Genomic DNA, 24,259 nt, shown 5'->3' with positions numbered 1-24,259 from the left:
AGCTGTACGTTTAAAACCCCTTGTCTGTTATCTTTTACTCACAGCTTTTTCCGGACAACCACTGGAGCGGCTCCGACATGCTGTCATGTCGCCATTTGAATTTGAGGAGTGTGGACATTTAATTCTCCTGGGATTCGCTATTTTCGGCAACATACGCAGTTGTCCCCCTTGATAAACCAAAGTAGATGTATTACAGAGAACCTCTGCGCAATATTCAGATAGAAAACTACTTTACCAACCGTAATTCCGTTTGTGTGGATTCAAATCATGCAGCTGGTTAGTTTTGCATTCCGAATGTGTGGAGAGTTTATATCCAACAGCTGTGCGGCATGTCAAGCTACCTGACTACTAGCAATGAACACTGCTGTCTTTTAATACATACATCTACATGCATATTTGTGCACACTGTTTATGGTCTACTGCCACTTTAGATTTCACATCTGTGGATTCCCTGTGAAAAAGTCGGTCACCGTTGGTAACAGGTGTTGATGTAAGACGTCAATAGAAAAGTAAACAGCATAACACGCGTTCAAAGACTATAAGCACAGTAGGCCTAGAGGTATGTTGTTTTATTGTATTGGTTGCATACACTTATGATTATCAGTATATTATATTGCGAACTCCTGTCTGGTGGTACTCGTACCAAAGCTCAAAACACAGAAACAAGTAGTCTGATGCATATGTCGGTCAGATACATAGAGCCTGATTCTGTCATGGGAAAAGGCCGAGCTAATTAGGCCTACAGTCAGCTTAATTTCTGCAGATCGAATGAGGGAGAAAAATTAAATCATGTCCTTTCGGCTGAATTTTAAATGCAAAGACGACACTAAGCTGGAGTATATGTTAGATGAAAGCCCATTAAAAACTATCCACAAAAGTAGTTGGATTTATTTTTTTAGAATTTTGCATTTGGAACTCTGGGTTCTATATGGATGCCTTATCTGGTCATATTGAAACAGTGACGTCACATCAGGTTTTTGCCACTTAGGGATGCACTCGCAAAATGAACCTTGAAAGGAACTATTTCAAGGAGAATATATGAATGTGACGTTACTGATTTCTGCTGGACAAACAACCCTACATTCTGATGTTTTAAAACCATTCTACTCGTTTAGAAAAATTCTAAAAGAAATAAATCGAACTGTTTTCATGGACAATGTTTAATGGTCTTTCACCTGATATACACTTCATTTTAGTGTTTTCTTTGCCTTTAAATCTGCATGCCTAATTTGATGTATTGCGTCTTAGGGCTCTGGCCCATGTGGTTTTGAAAGCGCCGCTCCGGTTGGAGCTATATCCAGTGACTTAATTCCTTACATAACTGCATGTTTCAGGTCAGAATATTTTGGAAAATTGGCTACCTTCCGTTATATTCGTTTCCTGAGTTATCACGGATTGCATCTTCGTCGATCAAACGGATTAATCCGTTATCAGGAATGAATTGAGATTAAACCGTTGTCAGGAGCGGATTGGTCCGTTACAGATCGACAGAAATGAAGCCCTTCATAACTTCAGGAACGGATTTAACAGAAGACTTTTTGAGCACATGCCCTGCTAAAAACATTACGCAAATACTCTTGCGAAATAAAGTCGTGTTCTATATCTTTAAAAGCAAGGGTTATTTATATAGACATAGTCTTTATCCATGCAAAGTAAACGATAAAAGCAATTCACCAGAAAATATGCAAATTCCGATATTGTTTTCCGGGGCCATCGAGCCTTTGGGCTATATAGACCTACGAGTTCGCACGTCCGCAAGTATTCTAATGTATATGCATACGTGTGATTTTCAACCCATTGGTATTCCAAAAACTAGATATTTATATCCAGCTGACAGGTGTTTCACGCCGTATACTCGAGAATATTGATTTTGATCACGGCGGTCAGTTTTAGGGTTTATAAGTAGAGGAACTCGAGTCATTATACTTGATAGAGGGACGATCCAGCCTATATATATATATAGCACGTGCTGAGACATAGCATATGTACATGCTCGCTCAGCTGCGTTCAGACGATGCAGTTTGTCGTGAGTAAAATTCGACAGGACTATTCAGTAATTTGTCGTAGAGTCTCGTCGAATTAGACAAGTGAAATAAAAACACGAGCTGTTTTATTCATTAATTCGTGTTAAGACTACTGGATTTGTCGAGTGCTACAGTTACATGAAACAGCGCATGTCTAGCGCATGTCTTATACACTCATTCAACTAGTCGACTTCACGGGTTGTCTTAGCCCAAAGCTAAGCTGGACGTTCTACCTTAACGCCCAGCATCGGTCATACAGGCTTCTGCGCGGACAATTTCACCAAAAAACCCGGCTCGAAACCTATACCTTCTGTTTACAGGGCGTGCAATTCTTAAAGAGAATGTGTTGGGCAGGATAAAAATTTTCGCGGCCCATCACCCTGTTCGAGGTTGAAAAAAAAAACCAAACATGGCAGACGTTGATTAGAGTTGTCCGATTCAAAAGTTTAAGCGGCCGGAATGAATGAATGATTATGGTTTAACGCCACATCGGCAATATTTCAGCCATATCGTGGCGAGAGCACACGTGTGTGTGTGTGTAAGATCTGCATGTACCTAGACACAATTAGAGATAAAGCTGTTAGTCATACCTTCCTGGTAACACCCCACTGATCCGTAGTTTATACAGAACTATCCACGCTTCATGCTCATCTCACTTAAACAGCTGGACCACAAAAAAAAGGATATCAATATCTGTGTATTTTTATGCTCATCAGACAAAGGCAGTGTGTTCGTTATAGCATACTAATATTATTTTGTATGGCTACATTGACACTGTAGCCGTCGGATGGTCATGAGTTTTCCTCTGCCCGATTTCTTCCTTCCACAGTGTCGTATAAGTAAAACAGTTTTGAGCTCGGCGTAAAACACCAATCAAATAAATACATAAAGATTGATATTATACATTCATGTGCTCGATGCCATGTATGAACATTATATGAAGTGTCCACTCGTTTTCGTGTATATCATGAATGCATGAGAAAATGCTGAAGAGATTAGTGAGTGCATGTGTATACAAACGACAAGATCTGATCTCAAAAGGCCTGTGTAAGACGCAGATGTATATTCACGAGCATGGGTATCTGTGGCTTGATAGGTGTCTGTAGCGAATATTTACCTCAACTATAAACAGGCCAACCGTCTTGTCAGTGAAATCTATTTAATTGCGGCGTTAAACACCAAACAAATAAAACGCCAAACAAATAAAACACCAAACAGATAAATATGTAAAGAATACGATTGCATGACCGTCGGCCAAGGTGGTCATGTTTTTGCCGAGGCCTTTCTTAGTGTGTTCGCCTATCGGCAACTTTACGGGAGACCTTGAGCGCGCATTTTGATCAAACTTTGTGCACTGCGTGGCCTTGACACAAGCACCAGCCCATTTTACTTTGGTGATCTTGTATCGATCTTCACCATTGCAATACGTCACGCAAGATTTTAAATTGACTGTGAACAGCTTGGCCTAAGCACAAGTACTAATCCGTTATGTTGGTGTTGATTCAGACGCAGGGATGCTTTTTAAAGAATTCTTTCGCCATTGCAAGATATGTCCGTGATTTAGAAAGGTTAAGAGCGGATTCTGACAAATATTTTGTGCACAATTTTGCACTCTGCGAATGCGATCAAGATACAATATGGATGTATTGTCCTTTTGCCTTCAAGGTACAGAAAGGCACAGCAAGAAAACGAAAAACGAATGGTTTTTAATATGGCAAAGGTGAAAAACAGTTTTATGACGTACAATAAGTTGCTGACTTAGTATATATTGAAGGTGGAAAAGTGAAATGTCTGCCTGTTTCCTGTATCCGCAGGCCTACATACGAGTGTATATATTTTTGATTATATACATAACTAAGGCTATACAAAACAGTATGCAGACAAGCGATATTAATACAAGCCGCAAATTATTTAACATGTAGCAGTGTGTAATACAAAGGCTCGTAGACAGCTAATTCCCTGAGGTCGTCGTCACGTGAATGAAAACTTGTTAATATATAGCTACGTAAATCCTAATCATATACCTCCTTCAAAGGGTGTTATGTTTTGACAGCGTTTATTTGTATGTATGCCTGTCTGTTTGCTTGTCTGTTCGTCTGTCTGTCAGTAATTTTACGCACAAATTCACACACACACACACACATCGGTGCACAGCTTGACCTTAGGCCAAGTAGAAATCCATAAAAGTTTGGTGCATATATACGGTGATCAGTATTTGAATCCAGGAAATTTTTAAATCATTCTTTACCATTTTAAAACATATACATGGCATCAATTTTTGAATTAACTTTGTGAAAAAAGTTATGAACGGATTTTGATTAAATGGCTTGGCACAAACACCTGTACATCAACCAGAATTTATTCTGGCCGACTGCTGTATAGAGGAAATAAAGTCCACAATATCCGAATTACAAAATAACGCGGCCGGTTATGATAATGTTAGAATATCTGTAATTTAACACGTTGCCGAATTGATAAGTGAATCATGACATCTGATTGTCATTTAGACCAGTTTTGTTGCAGATTTCATGAAAACAAGCATTATAACCCCGTATTTTTAAATCTGGAGATAATACAAATATTCAAAATTATCGTCCATTATCTGTTTTGCCGTGCCCATAAGTAATTTTTTTATATAGAACGAACAGTAGCCTTCAGAATGAAGGATAATAATTTATACGGATAATAATATATTATACGAAAACCAGTATGGCTTTAGACAAAATCATTCAACCGTCTTAGCAGTGTTCGATCTGTGTTAAAAGTTAATACCTGCTAGGGAAACACATACATTTAGCACTGTGATCTTTTTGGATTTCGCAAAAGCGTTTGTCACAGTTAACCATCATATATCACTTAATAAGTTAGATTATTTTGGGTTTCTAGAGATTCGAACAGGTGGTTTAGCAGCTACTTATCCTCGAGAAAACAATATGTCAAATACAAGAACTCTCTCAGCCCCTAGCTATATGAAATGCGGCGGTCCACAAAGATCCATGATGGGACCATTGTTGGTTATCCTATACATTAACGACATCGGAAACGTAACTAGTCTTCTTGACATAATATTATTTGCTGATGATACCTGTGTTACATTATTTGATAAAAACTCTCAAAACCGCATAGCGACTAACGAAATGTGTAAATTACATAACTGGCTCACGTGTAATAAACTCTCCTTAAATATTTTTAAAAACATAATGTCTTATTCTACACCCACATAATCGCTGCAAAACTAATATTTTAAAATAACTTAAAATTATCTTGCGAATTTATGCTTCTTGAACGTCACGTTTATTTGTTGTATTATTTGCTTGTTAATATATTCTGGTGAATAAATCAAATCAAACTACATTTTGCTAATGATCCATGCATATCTGAAGCCGCATACAAGGACGAGTCTTCACTATTACTGCCAGATGTTTGTCTCTACAGCAACAACTTTAAGCACAGTGTACATACAGATTGGCTTTGTACTGCCACAAGCACGAATGCGTCAGTGTACAATACATTCCCTTTTGGTGGTACAATTACATGATCTGGATCCGGTTCCATGAATTTGTAAAAGATACCTCACGATTGCGAGATATACACGACGATTACAGAGTGTTGTTTCTTTTCACGCAGTGGTGGATTTGGCTGTGATGAGCGTTTACATTCTTGGTTCGCCATTTATATGTATGGATGTATTGAGAGCCTTCTGTTTTATACCTTGTGAACAAGCTGATTCTATAAACAATACACCAATCACAACATAATACATGAGGATATAATTCTCAAAAATGTAACCATATCATTAAGATGGATACACATATGCAGTACATTAAAACTAATAGTCATTTAATGAAGTAATCTAAGAGTCCGCACGTGTTGTCATTCATATACCATTTTCCACGTATAACCTATAGTGGATAAGTCAAATGAGAGGCACAGGTTCACCATTTTTCACTCATGTCAGTATTTTCGACACTCAAGATATGGAATACTTATCGTATCTCACGTTGTGGTTAAACTAATGCATATAATTTATTCCTCAACCGCCCTTTAACTACAACAGCTGATTTTTTTTCGTGATAACACTACCCGCACCGAATAAAAATGTTATAAACACGTCCCATGATACATAATACCATGCATAAGTTTTTCTGAAAAAATGGCGACATTAAATTTATCTCATTCCCGTGACCTATAACTGCCGTGTACTTACTCAGTCAAGTACATACCAACATATGCTATGTATCATCCAGAGTGTATGGAAAGATGATCGTCTTAATCACCCTAATTCAGGACAGAATCAATACAAATGGTGTAAAATGCTTAGAATATGCCATTGTCTTTATCTGTGTCCTTTTAATAAGTACGGGTGTCCAAGCTCATATCTTACACATGCACCTGTGCAGCTTAGAGGCTATCAAAAGGTACACTTAGGTTTGACTTTAGGCCTCATCCTGTTCGCCCGCTCCACTGCTTTGTTGACCTCACGAATCTTGTTCACTAACATTTGCAACTGCATCTGTGGCCGTTTCAGCATATCTGCCAATCTTCTGTTCGTTAAAGGTTTCTCTGGCTTCTTCTTTTCAACAGGTGTGGTATCACTCGCGCCATCTTGTTTTCTTGGTCTTACTACTGATGGGAGGATTTCAAGGTTTGAGGCTGAGGTGTCCGTTGTTCCACGATTCAGTCTATCCGCCTTCCCAACAGTGGAGAGGTAGGTCGTAACGCGGTCTTCAAGAACGTCAGAACATTTCAATCTTGACATGAACGAACTCACTTGTTTCTGCACATACGCATCGACATCATCGTCTTTCCAGTCGAATTCTTCGCTGTCGGAACTATCCGAGACTGCCTCATCTTCGACCCACCTGGATGACTGCCTCCTCTGAGATAGACGACGCTGCATACGGGCCTCGTGTGATGATCTGGCGATTCTGCCACGATTATTTGATTTTACTTCTGGTGCCGACACTCGTCTGTTGAATCGTTTGTTCGGCGACTGGCTCAACCGGTCATTGTGGACCAGTGGACTCTGTTTTGTCTCTATTTCCACCGATTCTTTGTGGGATATGTTCATATCGTTTATGTTTACACTTTCAGAAGGCAGGTTGTCTGGATCTCTAGATTCTTCATTATTACAGGGGATAGGCAACTCAGTATTTCGGTCAGAATGAGAGGTTTCCCTGTCTTTACGTGGCTGCAAGGGATGTTCTCGTTCTGGGGATGAAAGGGGTGCCTGTTGAGAGGACGCAGTGGGAGAGAGGTTGGCACTCTGACCGGCGCTCTGACCAGGGAACTCCTCTTTGGCGTGTTCTCCGATCCTTGTGCCTCTGGTATGCATATATGGACTGCTGACAGTGGCGGATCGCTGCCGCATCATGGGTTCACATGATGACATTCGAGTTGCTCTTGAGGGGCCGGAGTATGACATAGATCTCTGCTTCACGTCACATGGCCGCAGACATTCAACATCTGCCAGAACGATTGGAGTACGAACGTCAATCATGGTGTTCCGGCGCCCGGATCTGTTCATGTACTCTGATATGGTCTTCACCTCGTTCCATCTGATGTCACTGTTGTAGCTCGAGAGAGCAGCTGGCACCAGATTATTTATCTGGGACACCGGAGTGCCGATTGATCTCCTCCGTGTGGGATTATGACAATAGACAGTAAAAGCCTCTGTGTCTGGGCTATCACATTCCAATCTCTGAAAGGTGTACACTTTAATATCTTTGGCATACTCATTCTTCAGGCTAGACTCACCCTGGCTTGATGACCGGGGTCTGTACGATCTTATATGGGGCGACCCCTGACCGTTGGTGCCAACACTCACACTCTGGGAGCGGCTCCTGATCCCAGGGGTAGAGCTGGTGAAGGGTCTGCTATGCATAGGTTGCGCGGGTATACCGAAACGCTTTGAGTCACTGCGTAGGCGTTTCAATGTGTTAAAACATTCTCTTTGCTTTTCCTCGTATCGTTTCTTGAAGTGATTTTTTTCCTTTTCTATGAAATCGCAGGTAACGGACAATTTTTGTTGAAGATAAATATTTCGGCTGACTGTCTTCACATCTGGACTGAACGCCATGTTGTCAAATGTCTTGACTTCAACTCTGTAGTGAAGATCAGTCATTGCTCTCTGTTAAATATACAGGTGGGCGTTCAGACAATCAACACACAAGCACAATTGACTCGTCGAGGCCTGCATGCATGTGAGCTTAACTTCATACTGGACCCCATATCATGACCATAAGATCGCTGTTTTCTTGGACATAAAATATTATTAACTATACTTTCTGCGTAGCTACCAGTCACATCAGTTTCATTGTATACTTTTGTGCGACAGAGAAAGGTTGAATTCGAAACGATTCAGCATGGTCATTATGAGATTGTGGACTGTGGCTGTATAACACTAGTTTGGTCCCTGTATTGTGCTTCAGATTCTACGACCATTGTGCTGAGTAAGGACGAGCACTCAAGTCAGCTGACCGCTGCGCAGAAGAGCGCGACCATGGAGGGACTGACCAGAAGTAACAACAGTCCCGCAACAATAAGCAAAGGTCGCTCTGACATGTCTTCATATATTCTGACACCATACATTTGCTTATGCACTCACTATATGTAGTACAACGTTGTTGTTTCCTGTATATGCATGCATGGGCAGCACAGTTTTGAACACACGGCTAGTAAACAACTCTGGTGTTCACTTGACCAATCTTCAAAAACTATGGAATCCTTCCTCACAAATTGGCTGCAAGAATGAACTTTTGTGGGCGGTCTTTATATCTCAATATGAAGTTGTCAAAATGAACACCAAAATAAAACAAATTAGGACAAGGGAGGTTCTTGAATTGGTAAAAAAAAATGCATATATCACAAAGACTGTACAATATAACAACACTGCAACATCTAAATGTATGCTATGGCGTCGACATATCTCCATAAAACACGTAGAGGCATATACCCAGTATCTACATCTATGTAGATCAATGCACAATTTGTATATTTGCAACCGTGAGAAAGCCTTATTCCCGTACATAAATGTTACTGGAGAGAGCCATTGTTAAGTGAATCACTTAGGAAATCATGGAAATACGAAAAACAAAAAGTTATCGGTAGCCGAAACAAAAGGACATGTGAGTATACTCTCAAACAGGAACGGCTTGGAAAATACTTTGTCTATTTGACAAAGAGAAAAGACGGTATGGAAAACTAAGAAAGTATACATAGGAGACGATACAAAAGACCAAAGTGATATCTTCATTTGAGAGAAGCTAGAGCCGTCGAAAGATCAGTTCCGGAAAACCTAAAGGGTAGTTCCTGAAATTGCAGAAAGATGAACTCAAGCCAACACAAGAAGGAAGAAATCGAAATATTAATTCCGGAAAGCCTGGTGCAGGACACAGATATAAACAATGGCAAACGCCCTACTGAACAATTTTCAGTCATATGAGTCATTCGGTGTCTGTATACATGTATATACGGTGTCTTGTGACAGGGCGATTCCATACCGCCAAGACATCCGACATGACACCATACCCAATCTCATTATACTGAAATCGGGCTAGCCAGTCATATTTCCTTGCTCTAACCGCTCAGCGGCATACTTTGATATGACGGGTTATTTGAGTTTGAAGGACCGATTCCGCCTTCGAGTCTGCAGATGAGTTACAAAACGAACAAAGAATACGAAAGCAAGAGTTGTTTTCATCGGACTGAACGCTTGGGTGCAATACGTAAAGACATTATAGACATCATAAGGAAAGGTGTTAGCAGTGTATGTAAACTCAAGGTGTTTAAATAGATTTGTAATGCACAATATGCATCCTTTCTACAGTAACTTCGAAGACCGGCAAGGCAGACCTTCAATAACCCACAAACGATTTAAATTGATAAAATAAATATATATCGCCACCGTTCACACCAGAGATACATTATTTCTTCTGAAGCCACTTCACGAAATGCGGTCTGTACAGCGAGCATCGAACTGTCAATCCGTTCTGGTCAAAATGTTCCATCCAAACCAACAAATCACACCGTGCAAACGCTACATGAAGTTTATTATAGAGCCGAGGTCTGAAGTGATCGATCTTTGATCAAAGAGTTATATAAGTATTCACTTGTACAACGTTCTTGTGTATAAACACTTAACAGGGCATATTGTTGGTGTCACTAAGAGATCTTTTCAGACACTGTTGCTGTGCTACCGTATATTTCCAGTGTCTGTGCGGTTGTGAACTGAGACTTGCTCTCGTTTAGGAGCTTCTGTAACTTATAATGAGCACTTCTGGTCCTCAGTCTGTTTTCTGTGTTTGTAGGGGGCCCTTTGACGCCTCCATTTATTGACAGGGAAAAGTGACGCCTTGCGAGGCCAGGGGAGGCTTCAGGCGAGGGCGTCGGTGACGTTCTACATGGCGGCTCTGGAGTCGCCGACACAAGGGTCGGTGCTGAGAGTGACGATCTCAAAGATGGCGATAGGCTCCGGCATCTGTAACTTAGACTTGGGCTTTGGTGCTGAGAATTGGATGCTACTCGGAAAACACCGATGCTTTGATCTTTGCTTATACTGGAACCATTCAAACCGCGGTTCTTCTGTGCATCGTTGTCTGGTCCAAAATCGGATTCTCCGACTGAGCGTCTTCTTCGTAACAAAGGCGTGTCATTTTTAACACGCGGAACAGTGAGAAACCTGGGACGGTTCGGGTTCACATCTCCATCGGAACCAAGAATGGCTGGCTTGTGCGACGGATGACGCCTAACACACGTAAGGTCAGAAGTGTTTTTCATAGCAGGATCTTTTGGCGCCGTCATATGGTCAGTATCAGCAATATTTTCCGTAAATCCATCTGAAAGCTGGTCATTTCTCCCGACCTCCTCGGAGTTGACCATAAGGCGTGGCACGGGAGACTCAATATGCGGCAGACGCAAGGAAGTCGGGGACCTCGTTGATAAGTTATGAATTGCCAGGGACCTTTCTCGTAGAAGTTTATCAAGAACTTTCCAGCCACATTCCCCTTGCGACAAATCCATAACTGGTCTTCCCGCCATGATGTTTGGCCTTTTGGTGTCTGCAGTTTGCTTTAGAAAGAAATGATTACTGATCAAAAGCTGAACTACTTAGAACTGTTCTGATGCACCATATTTCAGATTCTCTAGAGCAGCCACCACCCTTTGATAAGGCGGGAGACTGGGAAATGGACTATTGTGTATTGACCTCAGTCAACTTAACACACAGACCACCATGGTCACAGGTTAGACTAATTAGGTGTGGAATACATCCTCTAGAGGTCGAGAAAAACAAATGGACTGCAAATGTTCAATGATATATATATATATATGTATATATATATATATATATATATATATATATATATATATATATATATATATATAACCGCATCATAATGATACCGCGAAAGGTACATGTATATGTTCCACCATGAATAACAGCCTTCGGCGAAAATATGTGTGATACCCAAAGGCAAAAGCCAATTATGATTTATTTATAAGAAAACGTCAAGAGACGGTGGGGAAAGTGTGAGAAATATGCTTGTTTTCATAGCTTGATATATATGTATGCCGTTTTTGCATCGAGCTCGGCTATTCATTTCTGCCAACATTGAAAAACCGATCGTTATTTATTCGCGCTCATCTTAAAGTATCACCCGTACAAGACACTTGTTCTCGACAAGTGCAGTATGACCAAAGGTTCAAACACGCTTTATAAGTACAATGTCTGTAATACCTTGGAAGTAATGCTCTGTGTGAGACATAGTGGGTTAACTCAGGGTTAGCTTTTATCTGGCGGTTGATTAAACATCTTCACAGAACAATTAATAAATCCACAAAATGTCTGGAGACGACACTGCTTTCAAGCTAGTCGTTTCCTTGTTAATAACAAGAAAAAATCATACAAGAATAAGCATACCACTAGATACAGAAGTTCGAATATACGTGTCTAGTGAAATATAGATCAAAGTCAGCCAAGAAATAAAGTACGTGTGTGTTACGGTAGATATGAGCCAAGACCTGGACCCAGTTGTTCAAATCTTGTTTAAGACTTAATACCGAGCTTAACTTTAAGCTGGGACTAATATAACTGTTATATTAGTCCCAACTTTCATCCAAGTCTTCAGTTTTGTACTTACCCTAAAAAAAATCGTGAACCAGTATACGAAATATAAACTAAAATTGCTGCTGTTATACACTGGAGAGCTGCATTATCTGCAGAGTTTGAATAAAATTTTGAATATAAAATATGACTTAATACCAGTATAAAATAATACACTTTCAAACTACTGGGTCCAGGTCAATTAATTCTATTACATTTTGACAACTTACGACTTCTTTGTGTGTAAATCAACCGTGACTTTTAATCTTGTAAATTTCATTATGATTATAATTAGCACTTGTACTCCTTTGAAGACTCCTCTGTTAATTTTCAGTTTATTATCCCTTGTATAGCTTTAACTCATATACTGCTATGGCACCACTTGCATTCAATTCAACATTTGATGTTAATGTTATGACAGCCATTATTCAATAATACATGATCAACTTCCATGCTAACTCCCTAAATACTGGTATACACATTTTCATAATGGCAATTTTCATAAAATCGCTTACCCTGACTAGTATTTTACTTGCTTGAACCATGCCCTATAATATTATTCTACTCCAAGTGTATATGATACTCTGGTCTGCAAAATATATAATTTACCCATTAAGAACAGCTTCAGCAGGTAAATAACCATCTACCAGAAGTTTCACATGTAAGTCATTGGTACACACTTTCAATGTCAGTTTTTTTTTTTTACAAAGATTTATCTTCTCCACACAAAAAAACAACATTAAAGACAATGCTGAAAAGGTAAACTTGCAAGCTAATTTTTTACTTTAAATAATCCCATGTCATCATCCGATCTATGATCTCAGCCACCCCACCCCTACCCCCACCCCTACCTCCACCCCCCAAGAAGCCTTCAATTCAGACATGCACATCGCCAGTCAAATCAAACTTGTATACTTTAGTGAATAATCACAAATACATGTACAAACTTGTACAACGTTTGGCTTAATAAATTCAGGAAAAACTATGGCATACACAATTGTAAATATTCCTTCAAAAATCATTTAAATATCATCATGTATTCTAATGTAAAAGTCTCAAGCGAGTAAATTGCAGTAAATCTTAAAATGTGAAGACATCCAATCTGAAGATCTCGACCAATTTCTGAGCTGGCTGAGCACAGCTGTACCAACTGCAAACCTTTCAGATGTGTGAAATCAACACTCACCATCAATCATTATTACCTTACTTTATTGGTGTTTTACGCCATATTCAAGAATATTTCACTTATATGATAGCAGTCAGGAGTATGGTAAAAGAAAACCAGGCTGAGCCCAACGGAAACCCACCACCATCTGCAGGTTCCATAAATCATAAGACCATATGTCTAGATGTAGTCCATAAAAACCTCACAGGCTTATTAAAATTTTTGTCCTTTAAAATGTCAAAGTATTGTTGTAGAAACTAGCAGAATTTGGATCAATACAAGGGGCCGTCGTTGATCTCTAGGCCACAATCCCAAATTTATACCAGGTACGATGACGGTAAGTCTCTCCTGGTCTTAGGATGGTGCTTGGGAATGATGGCTGAAAAAATAAAAGAAACATTTGTAAGATCTAAATCTAAATTACAATTATCTGGATATTTAAACACAACAAGGCACTCAGAGAATACCGGTAGCTCGCCTAATTAAGCAGTTTGTAAAAAATGTATAATGTTCAAGTAACCTGATCAATTCAAATATTGACCTCAAAACCACAAAATATAAATATACCTAATATTTAAAGGAGAAGAAAACATAAAAATGATGCCAAAATCAGCGGAAAGAGCGTCAAAACTTATTTACAGATATGATCTTTAAAATATATTGGGGGGGTTTTTTTCAAGAGAAAAAGTTACTTGAAAATATTTTTGTATGGTGGGTATTTGGGACCAACTTTTGGTATTATCGTTGTTACACAATAATGTTCTAAATAAGGATGTGATGCTTGTCTAATAAATTTATTTGAATGTAAATTTGTTGTTTATATCGATAATATGCCTATAACCTAAATTATTACAATATTTATGAACATATTGAAAATATAAATATGATCCAAATTGAGGTTTAATACATTTGTTAGTTAAAAAGAACAAATTCTTGGGCAAAAATATTTAATAAACCTATGTTACATCCTCATTTATGACATTATTAAACAAAGGCTATAAATACCAAAAGGTGGTCCCAAATACCCACCATACAAATATTATTTTCAAGCGCCTTTTTCTCCTTAAGGAAAGATCGGAAAACACATTGAAGGCCATATTTAGGAATAACTTTTCGCACTCTTTCATCTGAACTTTACGTCATTTTTTCGCTGTCCGCCTTTAAAATTGATTCATTTGATGAGGTCTTCAAAGCATGCCCATCGTTCCCACTAAGTTTCAGCAAGATGGTGTAAAAACTGAGGCAACAGCTGTTGCAAAAGGCCAACTAAAAGCTTTACCCTGGCCAACTATAGTATTGGCTTTGATAAAATGGCTGTCCAAAACCTGATAATTCAAATAAAAATGCTAACATTCCTAAATAATAATCAAAATTAGTAAATGTCCAAATCATATTCATCTTGCTAAATTGTCAAAATGGCTGAATGACTTTCATTCCACCAACCTAAATAACAAACACTCACCTGGTTAACACTATCTGGGTAATGCTGTGTCTCCAGACAGAAGGCTGAATGACGACCGTATGTAGCTCCTCCCTTTCCCTGCACACCATCCAGAAAGTAGGACGTGTAAAACTGTAAGCCTGGCTCAGTTGAGTAAACTTCCAGGGAACGACCATTCTTGGGATGTTCCATCCTGCAACATTACAAGACCACAAAGTCATGACTTCCAGCAGGTTAAACACTTCACCTTTGTTGTCATGGGAAATGTTGAATATCAAACGAGAAAAACAGTGAAATTTGTAATGACCCATAACTAGGTAAAAGTTAGGCCTTCAAGCTTAGGAGTGGTCAAATGGCACGTAACACTATCAAGTAATCCACTTGCTTGCTAATTACATATGCTCTCAAATGAAGAACAATATTATTTCAAATACAGGGCAGGGAATCTTCAACTTTGAAAACTGATTATGACACATTTCACGAGTGAGACACAGAGAGACAGAAGTTAAAGACTTCATCCTCAAGAAACTAGACAAGGCTTAAAGCAAAACAGACAGCATCCTGGGGAAAATGGCTACGTCAAACATCAAGTCATGAAATGAGTGAGTGAGTGCTTGGGCTGTAAGGTCGTACTTAACAATATTTCAGTCACATGACGACAAAGAGTGTATGTAATGTGCCTTCTTGTTGCAGCACTGATTTCCACCGTTCTTTTACCTAGTGCTGCTTCACTGAGACGACTCACCGAAGGCAAGTAAACCACCTGAGCCATTATACGGATACGAGTCAACCTGTTGTTGCACTATTCCCTTAATGCTAAAATTACAACTTCTTCTTTTTTAAGGTCTGTGGTGTGACCCGACTCAGGATTGACCCTGGATCTACTGCCTTCGAAGCAGACGGTCAACCAACTGTGCTATTGCGGCCAGTTCATGAAATGAGTGACTAAAGTCAAAAGGCCATTACACTATATTTACAACTGACAAATTCTTTGGTGTTTTAATGGCTTGGCATGTTTCACTCACTTTTATGAGCCAGTTTCACAGGTGACCAAGGCTCTTTTCTGCCTTTCATCCACCCTATAGGACCACTTTGTAAAGTTACATTAATTTTTTTTTAACAAAAAAGCTTAAATGTTAGCATCACAAGTATTATTTTAAGACCTTTATGTCCTTCTGAAAGTGCATGAAATGTGATTTGCCACATGTGACACAGAACAAAGTCACTGACTTGTCCATGCCACATTGGTGGAAGGCAAATAATTTCCAATAAAATTCACCAGGAAATGTCAAAATTCACTGTCTACAGATGGGATTGAACCATCATCTGTCTCCAGTGTACATACATTTTTAGCAGTGAAGGAATCTACATCTCAGAGTTCCGCTTACCTGGCCATGAACTTCCTCTGACCAACCAGGTCAAAGCAGTAGTTGGTGTCAAAACCTTTCCCATCATTGACGACCTTCATTCGCTCTCCAAGCCTCACCGGTCGTCGCAAGTCAAAAGCTGTTTTCTCCACAGATGCTATCTCACCTGAAAATAACACAAACCTGTATTAGGCAATACTGCAGTTTTTTTTTAACTTTTCACTTTTTTCAGATATCTGGAGAAAATTAATGCCGGTTAGTAGCTACAACTTGACATTTCACTGAATGAAATCACAACCACTCATCAAATTTCCAAAAGTTACAAGTATTTCAAGAATTTCTATTACAGGCAATGTACATGTATATCACTTCATTTCACGTATATATATATATATATATATATATATATATATATAAAGTGAAGTAAAGAGAATGCCTATCAAGTACAGTGCAAGAAATACGCTCCAATAGTTTCACAAAGCTGCATTTTGATTCCCTCGAATAACAATACAATCCCGTTAAATCCAACAACCATCATTCATTTCTTGATTAGGTCATGTTATTATACACAAAAGATTATCAACATTTTCAATGCACTACCTCTCTAAAGACATACAATTTGGCAAACTACCCTTTAAATTAAGACCTTTTGTATTTTTTTTTTTCAGATTTTCAAAAATTGCTTCATACCTGTATTAATTATGTTGTATAACAATAAAAGAGAGAATTGCCATTGGCTAGATGAAACCTTCATTTATTCATTTGATTCATATCCATTAAAAAATTTTTCACTAATACGCTAGTGGTCAGTTTTATTTATGTATTTGATTGTTTTACGCTGTGCTCAAGAATATTTCACTAATACGATGGCAACCAGCATTATGTTGGGAAGAAACTGGGCAGAGCTTGGTGGAAACCCACGAGCAACTGCAGGTTGCTGAAGACCTTCACTGGAGAGAAAGCCGGAATGGACTGGGATGGAACTCACAGCGATCACATTGGTGAGAGGCTCCTGGGTAACTGTGGTGTTGTCACATCAAATGAAGTGACCTCACGATGTCATCATCTGGATCTACGAAATGGATCGTTGTGTAGTGGTTAGAGGCGCGTGTCTTTCAACTGCTAGAAACACACACGTCTGGAGATGACACCATTGGTGACGGGGTCATTGCGCCATGCTTGTGTGCTAACCACCTCAGCCACGGAGGCCCCTGGCTGTCAGGTTTAAGTGTGGAGGAAACAAGGGATAAACCACCAGCCACAAACATTTGGCAGATTACTGACAAACTTTCTCACCTGTGACAGACAGGGGTATCACACTGAGAAAAGACGAGCCATCTTCAATCCAAATCTGATTGTGCCAGTCAACCGCTTGTTATCACCAAGGTTCCACAAACACCAAGACTGACGGAATTCACAACTTCTTACTCCAAGGATTTACACCCCACTCCCACTGAACCGACTCAATCCAACTAACAAACCCCTCCCCCCCATCCACACACACCCAAGCCCACCCCTTTGTATTAAATGAGTGATTATGACTTAACGTCACATCAGCAGTATTTCAGCCATATTGTGGCTACCCCTTGTCTTAACCGCTCAGGTAAATCTTGCTGTCAGCTGAAAACATGTCTTGTGATTACATACCACTCACCTGTAGGGAGGCCATGTTCGTTGTACAAAAGGTACTCCTCTGCTGTTATCTGGGCAGTGTGATCATAGACATCTTTTGCTCCCTGGCGAGACGATGTATAATCCATTTTTTCATTAGAAAACCTTATAACAACCTTTAGCGTGTATGTGGACAATACGTTTAAAAGTTTTTATATATTTATTATTTACTCTTCACTTGTTTTGACACCAGTTAGGTTTAGATGTGGAGGAGCCCAGAGAGACCCCGCTGAAAACCACTGCCCTTCATCAGGTAACTGACAACCTTCCTGACCTAAAGCCACAACCCAATCTGACTGTACTGACACTAGCCCGGTCGATGACGTCATAATATTTACAAGGTAGAGGCAACCTGAAGTTCACAACAAAAAACTTTTTGCACACGTCTTAAGGACAAAATACAAATGCTTACCTTAAAATGAACCCATCATGTTGAAGCGCAGCGTTACATATGTGTACACCATAATAATAAGCGACATGATAACGGAACCAGTTGCAAAAAATACACAAAACCTAACCCGTTTCAACACTTCCATCACTGCGAGCGAACAAAATGGGCTTGCCAAAATGCGACAATGTCATTACTACATGGCACATTTTCGTATTTTGTCACAAAGAGTTGGACTGCGCCAACCACAGAGTAGAGCAGTAAACTGATGAAGAAATAAAAGTGGACACATTTTTGGTATTCTTTTGGTGAACAATAAATGATCAAGGTTTGCCGAACTTCATTCAGATCTTCACATGCAATCAATAATAGGTGACTGGTATGGAACCTTCGAGGGTATTTCATGTTCAGTGCTGTGGAAATGCTGTAAAACTAATGTCTAACTCCATCTGACTACCTCCGAGCGAGCGGCTATTAATATGACGATTATTCTTTCTTTAGAAAGTTGAAAAAAAAAATGTAAGATGGCACAAAACACGTTGCCTCAACAGAAGACAAAAGGGAGTTGCTATACACCCCAGTGGTTTACAAACAACTGAGTAGAAGCCTTGCTCTTCCAGTTAGGTTTTTTTTGGCCTTGGAAATTCTCCTTTCCCATCTACGTTGCTCACAACCCCATATTTCACCATATAAAACCCCTGTGGCAGACAGTTTTTTCTTTAACGCTTGTGTATTCCACTTTCTTTATGTGGGGGTTTACTTTACTTCTATGGTTACCACGGGTGATATCGTAGGTTCGAGACTTCATTATAAGTTGGTTCATCAAGCTCCCAGCATCCCTTTTTATGGTTCTTTTTTCTTTTGCTCTTCCCAGCATCCTCCGCCAACAATACTTAAGCATTGGCTTTTCACGCCCATTCCGCATTTCATTAGTTTACTTCCTAGCAGTTATGTAATAGTCTTGTCAAATTTGTTATCCCTTCCTCCCACACCATATACCTGTAGATTACATTTCTGTCTGTGTATTTTCTTATTGTTATTTCTCCTGCTTAAGGTTTTCATTTATATATATGTAAGTATACCCCTTAGTTTTAGCGTAGGTGGGTTAATTCCATGTGCATGTGTGTCATCTATAGCACCATCCACATTTGCATAATTAAGTTTGTCTCTGTCTCTGGACAGACCTGCAGTATACTGCACAGACGTTTTGGTCCACTAGTGACGCGTACATGTCGGACTTGAATGTAATTTCCCCAAATTCAATAAAACAAATACTATATTCACTTAATACTTTGTTTTGTTTGTTTTATTATTTTTATGGTGCTTAATTAATGTTTATTATTTTCTTCAGTCACATTGCACCCTTTGCTTAATAATATTCATGCAACCTTTTGTTGCGTCAAGTTGAGGGTCCCAACGTATGCCTAGCACTGGGACTTACCGATACCATTACCTTGCCACTGTTTACCTTGGTACTGGGCGAGTACTTGGTTTTGTTTTCATTTTGCTTGTCCATTAAGCCATTTCTTCCATCTACATATGATCTTAAAATCTAATGAATTTTCATTGCACAGTGAGAATCATTCCTTGGAACCCTTGTGCGTATCAGCATAAGATACACAGTGATCTGCCCTTCCACAATACTCTTACATAAAATCCTTACTTTCCTTTAATTGTACCTCCTTTCATTGTGAACAGCGGACATGTTGGCCCATTTTCAAAAAAGCACAGTTTTAAGCAGTGACTTTGTGCTCTCAGAATAGATTTCCTACTCCTACTTCACATGAAATGATATATGCAATGAAATCTTCGCAGTCTTCTTGAAGTAACTGTAGGTTGGTAAGTCATTATTTGTTTGGATTCATATAATTTTTGTTCCTTTTCCAGATAGCACTTTGCTCTACTCCCCTGCAATGTTTAGGATCACTTTGGATTTCAGACATGAAACCACTGGTCTATACTGATGATATGATATTCGATGTTTCTGACATTTCATATGATTCTACTATAAACCAAGTAAACCTATATGTACTTGTTTCCGCTTTTTCACATTTTGGGACAAATTGGGTGTTCACCCCACTGGCAAGCATGCAAAAACAACAAGGAGACATATCATCTGTCATTCCTTTATGTTGAACAGATAATTAGTTCACTCACCTGGCCGGCAAGATTGAAATAAGCATGGTTGGTCAGATTGATTGGTGTAGCTTTATTTGTGGTGGCTGTGTAATCAATGTACAACTCATTCTCATCCGTCAGCTCATAGACGACTTGCGTAGTTACCTCCCCTGGAAAGCCCTCTTCTCCATCTTTACTTATATACTGTAAGATTAACCTTGTTCCATCCAAAGTTGCATCCCACAATTTCTGTCAGTCATAAACAAGCACATTTCAAACAGCAATGTTTTTTTTTTTCAATTAATTCTTCATCATCTGGTTTACGGTTACTAAATTCATACATTTCAGCATATTTTCAACAGCCAGATGAATTTATTTTTATACCCAAAATTGAATAATTTCCCAGACGGCAAAAACATGATTATCTCCAAGTCAAGGTTTGAATTTAAGAAAAACTCATTTCAAATTGGTACAAATTACTATACTCTCATATCCTGCATGTATTTTGTTTAGATACGCATTATACTAATTTTCTTATAATGAGCTAATTTTTCTCCTTGTGTGTACTTGACGGTAGTCAGGTTTATGGGTAGAGGGAACTGGAGTACCTAGGAGGCCTAATGAGGCACAGCCATGTCCAAACCAGGGATCTGGGTTTGAGGCCCCTGTTAACTCGTCCACACCACAGCTGTAACGTCACTGACTGAAAACCTGCCTAAGCTTCACTTCTAGTCACAGTGTCCAGTACTCACCTTATCAAATCCATGGTTCCCTCCATGAAGGCAGCACACAGGTTGGTTTAATGGAAGGCTGTATGTTTCACCATCTAATTCAAACTTTCCTTTTGCTATTCTGTTGGCAAACCTTCCCACAATGGCACCAAAATATGGATGTCCTTTTTCATACTCTACCAAAATAACAAAAACTGTTCTGACCTACCATTCCTTGCGTATACGTACTTTGAGTTACTATTGTTTTGTATACACTTTGAAATATAATCTGACAAGTTACCTTTCTTTATTTGTTTATTTATTACATTGGTTTTTTATTCGATGCTCAAAAGTATTTCTCTCATATAAAGACGGCTCGGTTTATGGTAGTACGCTGGCTGGACTTGAACTCACAGCGACTGTATTGGTGGGAGGTTCCACAGTCACTGTGCTCCTACCACTCTGCCATGCAAGTCCATCTCTTTTCATCACTTTTTATTATATTCAAGCATATTCCACTTACAGCACTGGAGTCAAGTTTACGAGTAAAGGAAACAGGGCCTACCCTAAACCACAACTCTTTTGAAAGCTACCTAGCAAACCTCTCGAAGCATCAGACGCTGGATTCACACAAGTTGAGAGCAGAAAGACCGCTAGAAAGCTGAGGCTTTATAACCAAATGATTTCTTGCTACACAACGCACCATAAGCATTATTTTATAATTAAACTTCCTTTCACAAAATACATGCACTATATGATTTATCTGAATGTTGTTTAACATCATACTCAAGAATTTTTCACTTGTATGACCTCAGCCAAAGGTGGAGGAAACCAGAGTGCCTAGAGGAAACCATCAACCTCCGGCAATTTCTGCCAAGCCTCACATACATTCTATTGGAGGACGGAGGGAGTGCTTGAGGTTTAACATCTTACAATTCTTCCATCATATGATGACGAAGGAATCCTTACAATGTATGTAATGTGCCCCCTTTCCACTGCTCTTTTATCTAGAGCTGCTTCACTGAGACAACTTATCGCAGGCAAGTGAGCCGACCCGCCCGACACATTACGGTGACATGGATCAACCAGTTGTTGCACTATCCCCTTAATGCTGAACGCCAAGTGAGGAAGTTACAACTTCTTTTTTGAGGTCTTAGGTGTGACCTGACCCAGGATTGATCCTGGATCTACCGCCCCCAAAGCTCAACCAACTGTGCTATCAAGGCTGGTAATGTTCTCTGGTGGACATCAGGATAATGGAAGCATGAGAATCTTCAAATGTACATCCAAGAATGGGACTGAACCCACAACTGTGTTTCCTCACCACTGAAAAGCAAGACCTTTAACCACTCAACTGCAGCCCCTTCGCAATACTCTTATAATCTTGTCCATATGAGAATGTCTGACCAAGCATTACCTTGTATTGTGTCAAATCCCAGACAGATGTCCTCCACTACGCCATTCCGATCTGGCACTGAAATAGTCGTGACTATGCCCCCATATCGTATCACTTGTACTGTTATGTTATTCTTGTTCTTGAAAGTATACCTATAAAGAGGAAAACTTAAGGTAAATGTCAGATGAACTGATTAACATTCAATTCTATACATGCCTCTAATAATACCTTGTTCTATCTTGCAGATCTCTAAAATCTAACAAATGTAAAAGTATTAGTGTTCCAGTAGTAGGTACTTGTAATTTGTTTTAATTTACCGTTTTAATTACTGGTTAATTCCATTTCACTTTCCTTCACTTGATTAACGATAGGAAAATTTAGGCGTGGACAAAGCTCGCAAACACACCTCACTTTCGGTACTGGTACAGACACTACACAATATATATATATATATATATATATATATATATATATATATCTCAAAACATAATAACTTAAGATTTCATCAGTTATTCATAAAAAGCCCATACTTTCTGTAGAACTTCATGAATTTGCTGCTGCATAAAAGTCATATCTGGTCCCTATTCTCCATGTGCAATGCTTACAGACAAACACTGGTATTTTTCCCAACACATCACATGTTCTATTAATAGATAGTACTTCTGAACCCAGGTCACTGATATGCCGCATTTTGAATGTGACTTGTCTGCAAGGTACATTGCCCTAATTCTTCAACCCTTTCCACTGCCTCTACAACCAATATTTTGTAACATTCTGAGAAAACTATGGGGTGTACAGAAATAAATTGCACAGTTTGATGAAGCTTTCATTTCAGGGGACACAAATACATCACTTTTAGCCTCATTTTCATAAAACTTCTATGCATAAATTCAACTTCAAAATGTACATTAGTGGTTGAAAAGTTTGAAGATTTACAGTAGTCCCACTTCATAACCTTATCGTATAAGAGTCAAACTGCCTTTGCTACCATAATCTTAACAAACCTTTAGTTACCAACAGGTAACTAAGAGGAACTGATCATTCAAATGATTAATACATTAGCATTAAGTCATTAGGTGTGTATACATATACAGCATCTTCTTGTAGCAAGGCAAGTCCATGTCATAAATCAACCGGTCATGATACCAGGCAAAGACATCCCACCCAGTCACATTTCACTGACATCAGGCCAACCTTTGTTGCCTTGCTTTAACCTCTCCCTTCGGACTGCCATGATGGGCCTTTAGATGAGGCCCATGCATTGATACATGGGCCTGTGGGTACGGTTAATGACATGGCCTTGCACTGTCTGTTTGACATTTCATTTGATAAACTGTTAAGTGCTCTTGACACGGATATATATGCATTAAGTTTGTCCTGTCACACTTTGATACTTCTACGACTTCCAGTCTATCTTCATGCAGATGACTATTAGCTTATCCACCCAGAAAGTACCTGTCAACGTTCTGACCATCCTTTGTTTTACCAAAGATGTCCTTTTCTACTGTTACACCGCCCATACTATCAGCTCCCGTCCCAACTGTCACCAAAATACGCTCTCCACGTCCTAACGCCAGCAGCCAAATGCCGGTTATCGGCCTCCACGTGTTGTCCTATATTTATTTCATTTATTTAGTTGATAATCTGTTTCTGCCTAGGGCGAATTTGAGAAAGAAAACAAGAAAAGCTGGGAACAAAATAAGAGAAATGTAGCAGAATAACAAGCGAATAAAATTAATCATGAAGGACAGAATAAATTATGAATAACTCTCTGTGAATTCTGACTCACTACTTCTACTTTTATTGAGACTAATTTTTCTTAATGGGTTTATAGTTTTTATTAACACTGGTACCTTTATGTATTTCTCTTCTAGTGC

At 39.2% G+C, this 24,259-nt stretch overlaps 1 protein-coding gene across 1 annotated transcript; it reads right to left on the bottom strand.

The window, feature by feature from the left end:
• Positions 1 to 13,312: 13,312 nt before the first annotated feature.
• On the bottom strand, positions 13,313 to 23,949 carry LOC135467996 (galactose mutarotase-like). Its single transcript, XM_064745988.1, has 8 exons — positions 23,838 to 23,949; positions 22,404 to 22,534; positions 21,029 to 21,183; positions 20,316 to 20,525; positions 17,754 to 17,835; positions 16,121 to 16,265; positions 14,754 to 14,925; positions 13,313 to 13,670 (listed from the first exon to the last, which is right to left on the bottom strand). The coding sequence occupies exons 1-8, from the start codon at positions 23,900 to 23,902 to the stop codon at positions 13,590 to 13,592; spliced, it is 1,041 nt and encodes a 346-aa protein (XP_064602058.1). The 5' UTR covers positions 23,903 to 23,949; the 3' UTR covers positions 13,313 to 13,589.
• Between the last annotated feature and the right edge of the window lie 310 nt (positions 23,950 to 24,259).

Source organism: Liolophura sinensis, chromosome 6, assembly GCF_032854445.1.
Source record: "Liolophura sinensis isolate JHLJ2023 chromosome 6, CUHK_Ljap_v2, whole genome shotgun sequence".
Classification (NCBI taxonomy): Eukaryota; Metazoa; Mollusca; class Polyplacophora; order Chitonida; family Chitonidae; genus Liolophura; species Liolophura sinensis.
This window is presented reverse-complemented; position numbering and strand designations above follow the sequence as displayed.